At 39.8% G+C, this 10,756-nt stretch overlaps 1 protein-coding gene across 1 annotated transcript in view; it reads left to right on the forward strand.

Annotated features, from left to right (window-relative positions):
- The first annotated feature begins 2,883 nt into the window (after positions 1-2,883).
- SMCHD1 (structural maintenance of chromosomes flexible hinge domain containing 1) overlaps positions 2,884-10,756 on the forward strand; it is a 79,940-nt gene continuing 72,067 nt past the window's right edge. Inside the window, 2 exon segments of the mRNA XM_009324992.1 lie at positions 2,884-2,955; positions 3,418-3,579. Of these exon segments, the coding sequence (XP_009323267.1) occupies positions 3,471-3,579 (109 nt within the window). The 5' untranslated portion in view covers positions 2,884-2,955; positions 3,418-3,470.

Here is a 10,756-nt window from a genome sequence, read left to right on the forward strand (position 1 = left end):
TGCAGTGTACACTCCGTATACCTCCACGTGTGGCTTAGCAAACAATTTAAATGGCTCTTAGTGAACAGCTATGTTTTTTTTCCCAGACTATTCAAAATTTGGTTCATTGATATAATCTTCTATACTTTTTAGGTTTTAGGGGGCTTTTTTCTCTTTTGTATGCATATAACTGTTCATCTGTGTAACATTTTGACTTTTGCATTTGCACGTAGTGATCATATGTAACCAATAGTTTAGGAATCTTTGTCTTTTCACATATCTACCTCTCTTTTTAGAGAACACTATTATTTTTTTTTTCCTCCTAGATTGTGGATTAATTTGGAGCTTGTCTCTGTTTTTTCCCAAAAGTCTTTTCTTTTGTATAAAAAAAAAAGCTTTCTGCTTAGCTGTTTTATTTCATTTTGAATGTGCAGAGTAATTTCTGATTATAGTGATTCTATTGTACTCTTCAAGATTTTGATGACATCAAAAGCTAGATCATGATTGTGCATCTGGACAATTTGCAAAAGAATAACCAACAGATTTACAGTCTGAATGTACTGCTAGGTTGTCACGTGAATCTTCTGAAGTCAAGAATTGGGTGCATCTTCAGTGCTTATTTGAAAAGGGGCACAATGTTAGGCTGAAAGGGGCTCAGCAGTGGAACCTGAACTTTATATCAAGTCAGCAAAAGAGACCATGATGTCTCTTACATGCAAGAATCTTAGTGAGAAATGAAACATTTGACCAAACATTGTTTATCAGAATCAAATGAAACATCATCAGCTGTTCAAGTAAATTACCCAGTAGGTTCACTTTTATTCAGGGATGACGGGCTCATCTTCCTGGAGACCACACCCACATAATGGGACAACTGTGCAGCCACCTCACCGCTACCTGGCATAGTGGGAAGAGAACAGGGGCTGGGATAACTAAGACTATAGGACAGAGGGAAGGAGAAAGTAAAACAAATAGGTCTTATATACAAGTGAAGTTTTCAAACTGAGAAATTTTCTAAGTTGGCCAAAGTTTACAAAGGATGCGGCCTCTTAAATTCCAGCATAGACAAGCAAAACAGGTTATCTGCAGTCAGGACTGCCAAACGTGGTCCATGAACCTGCCTAGTAGCTTATCTTGAAATGACAGCCATTTGGAGCAAAGTGGAAAGGACCTGCTGCCAGTAGATACCATAATTGCAGGGCTCACCCAGGAAGTGCAGGTGAAGCTCTGCCTGCTAGGCTGTTGCGGTCAGCTTAGTTGAGGCTCACCCATGGAATGGGGAGAGGACCAGAAGGTGGAGGCTGCCCCTGCTCGGTTAGCAGGCTGCTGTCTTGTGTATGCACTACCTCATCCTAACTTCTTGCTGCCTTAAAGTAAATACTGCGCTCTTCATAAGGTTTTGAGAGCAGAAGAGCTTTTGGGAGGTAGAGAAAACAGGGGAGCTGTAATTATACCTGGAGGGAAAAGATGCTTATCTGTGAGTTCAAACGTAAAACTCTCCAGTTCAGTTCTATATTAACCATTTACCTCGAATGGCACAGTAGGATGTTAGTTTTATAGTATCCATACTTTTTATTGCTTATTTTCCTTGTTCTGAGCATTTTTTTTTCCCTGCACAAGTTTGCCATGTGGAAATTTGTGTAATGTGAGAGGTTAAGTTGAAGTGATCTGAATGTAGAAGAGCTAAAAAGTAATAATTACTCCAGACTCTTAAGTCTGAATATCAATCTCTTCCTGTCATCTCCATTTGTTTCACTTGCACCAAGTGCTATGAGAAATTTGACAATTTTGCCAATTTTGCTGATGGATGGATACTAACTGTATCATAACATACTAACATAAGATACATAATGTAAGATACTAACATAGTCGCAACTAGGGAGAAGGTAACTGAAAGATGGAAAGCAGACTTCTGGTGAAACTTTAAGCAGTGTTTCAAAAACACTGCTTATTTTTGTGAGTCTGAGTACTAGGGATGGAAAGAAAGAGGTATGGGAAATGATGAGGGCAAGCTGCTACAGGGAATGCAAGAGCTTCAGGGAAGAAACTAAAAGTTCAGAAAGCACCTATCAGAGTCATGACTGCAGGACTGAAGGGGTTGATGGAGTTAAACAAGACCAGAGCTGACTTTTACTTGAGTTTCAAAGACCTGGAAAGGCAGGAGAAAATACGGATATTTAGTTTATTATTTTGAGAAAGAGATTAGTGTTGGATGTCAGGGTGCAATAATGCGGGCAGATGTAGAGGCATATAAATTTATGTAGAAAGCAGGATAAAAAGGCAAAGCTGCAGAAACACATTCAAAAGTTGGAGACAGCAAAGTGGCAAAGAGTGTTTAGGTTCAGAAGAATATACTTCTGCGTTTTAATGGTAAAGAATTTTCTAAAAGAAATCTTGATTATTTTTTTTATGTATGATGTAATTGAAGAACAAAGACTTTAATGTGTATCCAACATTAAGAAATATTTGGTTGATTTGATGTCTCAAGAGAGTGCAGTTAAATACGGGACACCCTCTAGATCATGACTGTTGCTGTTGTAGTTGCCCAGTCTGAAGTAGAGCTGTTCAGTCTCGTTCCTCAGCCCTCAAGGTGATTACCCGTAAGACAGTTCCTCTTCCTTAAAATTCCTGTTGCTCACTAGAACATATTTTAAGCAGGTAAAAAAACAAACTACTCTAGTACAGACAGTTTTGGCTAAGTTGAGAAAGCAAACGAAGTTAAGTTCTGGAATTAAACTGCGTTCTACTTCTGAGTTAATATGGGGAAAAATATTTGTTCACTTCTTAGGAGCCTGTGGCAAAGTGAATAGAAAGGCTGCTATTTTTTTTTTTTTTTCATTTATCTGAATACTTTATAGAGTACATAGTTATCATAACTGAATAACCTCCAATTTTTTTAGGCATTTGGCATAGCTACTGATGAAAACTTTGTTATCACCACAACAAATAGGAAGGAAATTACAGAAGACAACTTCAGTAAGTATCTTATATGGCAAAATAAATACAGCTATTTCTTATAGTAATTGTAAAGATCGCATGATGATTGTTTATACTCTGACATGCAATAATCAACTGGAAGTACAAATCCTATAATAGTTTGCCAAGAATTGTTACAAAATTGACTTTCACAAACCAGTTTTTAACAACTACTCCTTAGTATGACAGTTATACAAGGTAATTTTTTACCTTCCATCACAAATTCTGTAAGTGATAGGAAAAAATGGCATGTAAATAGCTGTCACCTGAGAAAACTTGCATTATTAAGCTTGGAAACGTGAAAAGATTTTAAATTAAATGTTGTTGCTAGGAGGCTGAGTAGTCAATGCCTAAGAAAATACAGAGATTACCTGGGGCTAAACCTGTACTGGTTTTGAGAGCAGAAGTTGACTGGTGCAGTGAGTGCTTTGCAATGTACTTTATATTTCATCTTCACTGCAGGCGAACTTGTTCAAGATGGAGTTACTTTATATCTGCTACAGTCAGTTGATCAAATGCTGCTTTCAGCAACCAAGGAGCGGATTGACTTCCTGCCCCACTACGATACACTTGTCAAAAGTGGGATGTACGAGTACTATGCCAGCGAAGGGCAAAATCCTTTGCGTAAGTACTTGCCAAAATAATCTTGTGTAAATGATGTTTATATGAATATTATGTGGTTATGGGCAATTTAACTTTTAGTAACAGCTGATGAAAAAAATAGTGTTAACTGTAAAAGAAAAATTAACTATGTTCTTTATATAAATATTTCTTCTAAAAATGACTCAAAATGGTTATGTAAGAATCCAGATTTACACACGTACCTCCTCAAATGGTTCTTTAAGAAGTATGAATATGAAGTAAAATTACTTCAGTCGACAATAATCTTGCGGATGTCATCCAGGCAGGTCAGCATTTGTGTTACCAGGTTTTTGTCTCCTGTACTGACTTTGGTTGAACTTGGCGACCAGTTTTTGTATGAGCTACCGTAGAATTTTGTCTGCTGTCCCATTTGTGGTTCTGCAGGGCTTAACTTACCAACGAGAGCAAGTATTTCTTTAAAAAGATGCTGCTTTAGTTTTTATCTAACTGGTATATTAAATATGTAACCAGCATTTGGTATTATTTTATTGAAAAAATTAATTTCTGTTTATGGCTTCTCTGGAAATTCTATCTGTGGCTATGATTGCTTTTTAAGTATGTACATGTTAGGTACAGCGGGCTCAAAATTGTACAGAAAAAATGCAGACATCAAGACTTGAGCATTATACCATTCCCACAGTGATTTCTGTTTCAAAACAATCTCAACAATGTCTATAAATAGCAACTGTATTTTTAAGTACCATTCTCCTTTTGCCCCCTCCTTCTTTCTGCACTTCATTTGTTTCCCGTCCTGCCAAAGACACTGATTTGGTTCAGGTTTGGAGGCACTGTGCTCAAAGTGCACTAATAGTTCGGTCAGTGATAGGTGTATCTCTGCGCACAGGAATTGCTGTATTAGACCACACAAAGCATTCTGTCTAGATCTGTGCTTTGTTCCTACCAGCAGCCAGTATCAGATACCTGAGAAATACTAGGAGAACAGAAAGGCCATGCAGAGATGCAACAAAACTGATTTGGGAACTTTTGAGTTCCTGTCTATGGACTGCTCTTTTCCGTGAATTTGTTGTGTGGTTCAGAAAGTAACTGGACGTCTTCTGCATTCACAATATTTTGTGGTATTGAGCCCCCAGCTTGACTGCATGTGATGTGAAGTGTCATGTCTTTTTCTATATGTTGAACTAGGGTCAACAAGTGAAAAACTGGTAACTACTTTGTATGCTGGGAGAGATTATAAAGCATTGCTGGCAGATTGGCTGACAGTGAATCACACTTTAAACTAACAAACTTGGGGGTTGGGGTGCAAAGCTGTGACACTAGTGTACTCACAAGCACCAGGGTGGATGAGGGTACCTACTGGAGTAGTGAGGAATGACCCCAACCCTCCAAAAAGGTTCCACCAAAAAGGTGAGGCAGTCAGCAGTCCAACTGAAGTGTCTCTATACCACTGCACGTAGCATGGATAACAAACAGGAGGAGCTGGAAGCCACTGTGCAGCTGGAAAGCTATGATGTGATCACTATCACTGAAACTTGGTGGGATGACTCACATAATTGGAGTGCTGCAATCGATGGCTATAAACTGTTCAGGAGGGACAGGCAAGGAAGGAAAGGTAGAGGGGTTGCCCTCTACCTAAAAAAAAAAAAAAAAAATAAAATGGATTGGCTGCACAGAGCTGTCTTTGAAAAGCAGCAGTGTACAGGTCAAGAGCTTATCAGTGAAAATTAGAGACCAAGCCAACAAAGGAAACCTTGTGGTTCGTGTTTACTACAGGCTGCCTGATCAAGGGGAGGTTGTCAATGAAGTGTTATTAGTTCAACTACAGGAAGCATCACACTTGCAGGCCCTGATCTTGCTAGGGGACTTCAGTCAGTCACCCTGACATCCGCTGGAAAAGCAGCACAGCAAGCTGCAAGCAGTCTAGAAGACTCTTGGAGTGCATTGAGGGTAACTTCCTAATATAGGTGATAGAAAGGCTAACCAGAGGAGATGCATTAGTGGACCTGTTGCTCACCAATGCAGAGGAACTTACTGGAAAGGTCAAGATTGGTGGTAGCCTGGGCTGTAGTGATCATGTCCTGGTGGAATTCGTGATTCGAGGGACGAAGGCTAGGTGAAATGTATAGTTGGGACTCTAAACTTTAGGAAAGTGAACTTTCAGTTGTGTAAAGGACTGGTGGATGGGACACCCTGGGAAACTGCCCTCAGGGATAAAGGAGCAGAAGAGAGCTGGCAGCTATTTAAAGACCTTTTTTCTTAGAGCACAAGAAATCAGGCAAGGAAAGCAGGAGACTAGCATGGCTGAGTAAGGACCTCCTGGTCAAACTGAAACAGAAGAGGGAAATGCATAGGCAGTGGAAGCAGGCACAGGCATCCTGGGAATAATATAAGGATATTGCCTGGCAGCATAGGGATGCAGGCAAGCTAAGGCACAGCTGGAGCTAAATTTGGCAAGGGTTGTGAAGAATAATATTAAAGGCTTCTATGCGTACATTAGAAAAGGAACACAAAAGAAATTGTACCCCCCCCAATAAGTGAAATGGGGGATCTAGTGACAACTGATATGGAGAAGGCTGAAGTACTAAACACTTTTTTGCCTCAATTTTTACTGGCAATTGTTGTTCTTCCCACATCTCTCGAGTCCCTGAATCTCAAGGCAGGGAATGAAGTCCCTCTCATCATAGGAGAGGATCAAATTCAAGACAGACTGAGGAACCTGAATGTACAAGTCGATGGGACCCAATGAGATGCATCCCAGGGTCTAGAGGGAACTGGCAGATATAGTCGCTAAGCCACCCTCCATCATATTTGAAAAGTAATGCTGGTCAGGCAAAGTCTCCAGTGGCTGGAAAAAGGGAGACATCACACCTGTTTTTAAAAAGGACAACTCTGGGAACTATGGACCACTTAGCCTCACGTCAGTGCCCAGTAAGATCATGCAACAGATCCTTCTGGAAGCATATGGATGACAGGGAGGTGATTAGAGACAGCCAACATGGCTTCACCAAGGGCAAATCATGCCTGACTAATTCAGTGGCCATCTATGATGGAATGACTGTATTGGTGGATAAAGGAAGAGCAACTGCTGTCATCTATCTTCTGTAAGGCCTTTGATACAGTCCCACACAACATCCTTGTAGCTAAATTGGAGAGATATGGGTTTGATGGATGAACTATTCGATGGGTAAGGAACTGGCTGGATGGTTGCATCCAAAGACTTGCAGTCAATGGCTCAATGTCCAGATGGAGATCAGTGACAAGTGGTGTCCCGCAGGGGTCTGTATTGGGACTGGTACTGTTTAATATCTTCATCAATGACATAGACAGTGGGTACTCCATGCCTGGAGTACTGTGTCCAATTCTGGTCTCCATAATTCAAAAAAGACGTGGACAGACTGGAGAGGGTCTAAAGGAGGGCCACAAAGATGGTCGAAGGGCTGGAGAACCTGCCTTGTGAGGAGAGACTGAAGGAGCTAGGTTTTTTCTCCCTGGAGAAGAGAAGGCTCAGGGGGGACCTCATCACAGTATTCCATACTTAAAGGGCAGCTACCAAGAGGACAGAGGCTCTCTCCTCACAAGGAGCCACATAGAGAAGACAAGGGGCAATGGGTGCAAGTTCCACTGGGAGAGGTTTCATCTCAATATAAGAAAGACATTTTTTACAGTGAGAACAATCATTTATTGGAACAACCTCCCCAGGGACGTGGTAGAGTCCTCATCACTGGAGGTTTTCAAGATGTGGTTGGACAGGATGCTAGATAATATCATCTAGGCTCCCTTTTCCAGGAAAGGTTGGGCCAGATGACCTTTTGAGGTCCCTTCCAACCTGGATTGTTCTATGATTCTATGAATTATTGTTAGTTTACAAACATTAATGCTAACTAATAGGGGAAAAAAGTGTGACAATAGCATTTTTAGGTAAATGCATATATTTCAAAAGTTGCAGGTAGAAATACTGTTCTTATTGCTAGATTCGAGTTAACTGGAAACATTTCTATTCTTTCAGTCACAGAATTTGATGAGATTCAAATGAGCACTTCCAGCAGTCAAACCATAGTACATTCCTGAAACTGTAGAGCAGTTCAGCCTTGATTTGAAGGAGTTCACCTTTAGCAACCACATCAGATGACTTAAAAAAAAAAAAAAAAGTACTTGAGCATGAGGGTATAAGTAGGAAATAATATCAAAACACATGCAGCCCGTCCACTGGGACAGAAAAAATAATGAGCAAAAAAAGCCCTGTTAAGTCTGTGGCATGTCAGGGTGATATGAGGTGTTGAGTGCAATGGTGTGGACACAGAACCTTCTGTTATTTGATGTTCAGCTGCAAAACCAAGGAATTTTGCTATGGATAGTAGCATGTTTCCCTTTTAAATATATATAACATTGCTAGACAAGGAGTTAATACTATTTTGCTAATACTAGCACAACAAAACTTGTGGGACAAGAAGATGATGAGAGCTAGAAGTTGGGAGCAAGGACCTATACTGCAAGAATGGAGAGATGAAGGGTAGAAAAATGAAGAAATCTAGTCCTCTGTCATATAGTTACTATAACCACCTTATATCAGAACTGTTAAGCTTTGAAGACTTATACGTAGTCTGTGGTTTCATGTATTCATTTTTCTATAACTGTTTATCAAAACTCCCAAGCCCTGTTCCTCTATTTAAAAAAAAAAAAAAGTAATCTGAGAAGAAAAAGAGGATTTTAGAGTCAGTCAGGTATCATCCATTTAGCTTTACTTATGGTAGCATTTAGACAAACAGGTTTGTGTGTTAAATGCAAGATGATGCATGGTCATCAAGTTCTACAATAGAACTTGAAGCTCCTTCTGTTTTTGTGGTGTCTTATGTCAAGAAAACAAATGTTTAAACAAGTTTTCAGTTTAGAAATATATTACACTTTCAAAGAGTTTTGGTTTCAATGTTGCTGTTTTGTGGTTTGTTTTTTTCTAAAGCAAAATTTAAATTATTAAATTAAGAAGTAAAATGAATATATACTGAGGACTGTAACTCTTCTACATTAGAGAAATTCCCCAGTATGTGCGTAACAATCCAACTCTCACTCTGTTTCCATGGTAATAAAGAGCACTGCAAACAGTTGGTTTGTCAGAAGGAACTGTTACATCTCATAAGATCTTTATGAAGTCATTCAATACTGCACTTCGTATAAGTGCTCATGTGATTTGTAGCTACCGCTCATCTCCCACAAAATGCTGAGCATTCCCTTGGTAGGAAAACCTCTTTTTCCGTCTCTCAACAGGCTTCAGAATAACAATATGAGATGAAAAAGGATAATGCATGCAGATGTTCAGTTTTTCTTTAGCTCCTCGCACACATGATTGCTTTTCCTTTTCCCTCCTTTTCTTCATAAAAGAGGTTTTCCATTTCTGTTGCCTCACATTATAATCACTTCTCTGTACATAACTCCAATGATAACCTTTTGCGTTATCCAGAGTTTTGTGTCAAGGTCAAATCTGCCATCCACGTGTAAAAATATTGCATTTTACAATGTGGTTTGAATGTAAAGTATAGCAGCATCTTTGACAGATTAATTTGTGTTCCAGAAGTACTGAAACAGGAAGAAAGTATATCCACAGGAGAGGAAAAGACTTTCATCATGTCTGTCAATGTCTGTGGGCCTAGATATCAAAGTTTCTTGACAACTTGCTGTAGTTTAAAAACATTTTGAACTGTTGTTTGGGTCCATCTGGCAGTTTCATCAACATACATTTGCTATTTTCTCTCCCTGAATACTGTTGCCAAAAAGCCTGAAGCATATTTATTCATGAGTCAGATAAGTGATTTAAATATGGGATCTCAATGTTGTGTTTTTGAAGTCCGTTGGGGTTTTTGGGGTTTTTTTTTAGTAGTAAAGCAAACTTTACTACTACTAAAGGAAAAGTAAACTTTTTTCCTACATTTTCCTCTGTCGTGTTATTGCTAAAGCAGCTTGCTAGGGTGCTTTAAATCATCATTCTCTCTAAAAGAGAGTGAGCAAGCTTCAGGTGTTTGTGAGAAACTTTTCACATGTATTTAAGTTAACTCTTCATCTTGTCTGTACTCTGCAATAGGTGACACAGGGAAAAGGAGGATTCCTGCTCTGAGTATACTGCATGTGTTCATATTGCTACCACAAAAGCCTTTAGAATGGTCCAAAAGTTCTGGTACTACTTGTGGTCATAACTCTTCAATCCTAAAGAGGCTACAATAATCAAGACTACAAACAGACTGACTTTTAGATCCACTTCTGTAATGACATTACTAGTATATTTTTAACTAATGTGTTACCAATTCTCACTCTTTGAGACCCTAGTGAAGTCATTTGTGAAATTCTGCAACACACCAGTAATTAAAATTTGCAAAACAGCGATGTTAAACTGTCTACTTTTGTTTATTTTGTACTAGAATTGACAGAGCAAATAGCCGTTTTGAGCACGTGTAAGTGTACTGCAGCCGATGCTCCTTATTTACAACATCTTTAAGGGCATTTCTAACCGGTTTCATGTGTTGATGAAAGGCCATTGTTCTTTGATGTGGAATAGTAATTATGGATCACATAACTGATGCTCAACTCCTGTTAGCAGTGAAGAAAGTTGCAAAGAAACTGAGAACTGTTTTTATACTTCAAAAACAACTTGAGGGAAAATCATAGAATCATTAAGGTTGGAAAAGACCTCTAAGATCATTGAGTCCAACCATCAACCCAACACCACCATGCCCACTAAACCATGTCCCTAAGCGCCTCATCTACACGTCTTTTTAAATACCTCCAGGGATGGTGACTCAACCACTTCCCTGGGCAGCCTGGTCCAATGTTTAACCACTCTTTCAGTAAAGAAATTTCTCTTCATGTCCAATGTAAACCTCCCCTGGCGCAACTTGAGGCCATTTCCTCTCATCCTATCGCTAGTTACTTGGGAGAAGAGACTGACACCCACCTCGCTACAACCTCCTTTCAGGTAGTTGTAGAGAGCGATGACGTCTCCCCTCAGCCTCCTTTTCTCCAGGCTAAACAACCCCAGTTCCCTCAGCTGCTCCTCATAAGACTTGTTCTCCAGACCCCTCACCAGCTTCGTTGCCCTTCTCTGGACACGCTCCAGCACCTCAACGTCCTTCTTGTAGTGAGGGGCCCAAAACTGAACACAGTATTCGAGGTGCGGCCTCACCAGTGCCGAGTACAGGGGCACGATCACTGCCCT

The sequence above is a fragment of the Pygoscelis adeliae genome, unplaced genomic scaffold (assembly GCF_000699105.1).
Source record: "Pygoscelis adeliae isolate BGI_AS28 unplaced genomic scaffold, ASM69910v1 Scaffold260, whole genome shotgun sequence".
In the NCBI taxonomy this organism is placed as follows: Eukaryota; Metazoa; Chordata; class Aves; order Sphenisciformes; family Spheniscidae; genus Pygoscelis; species Pygoscelis adeliae.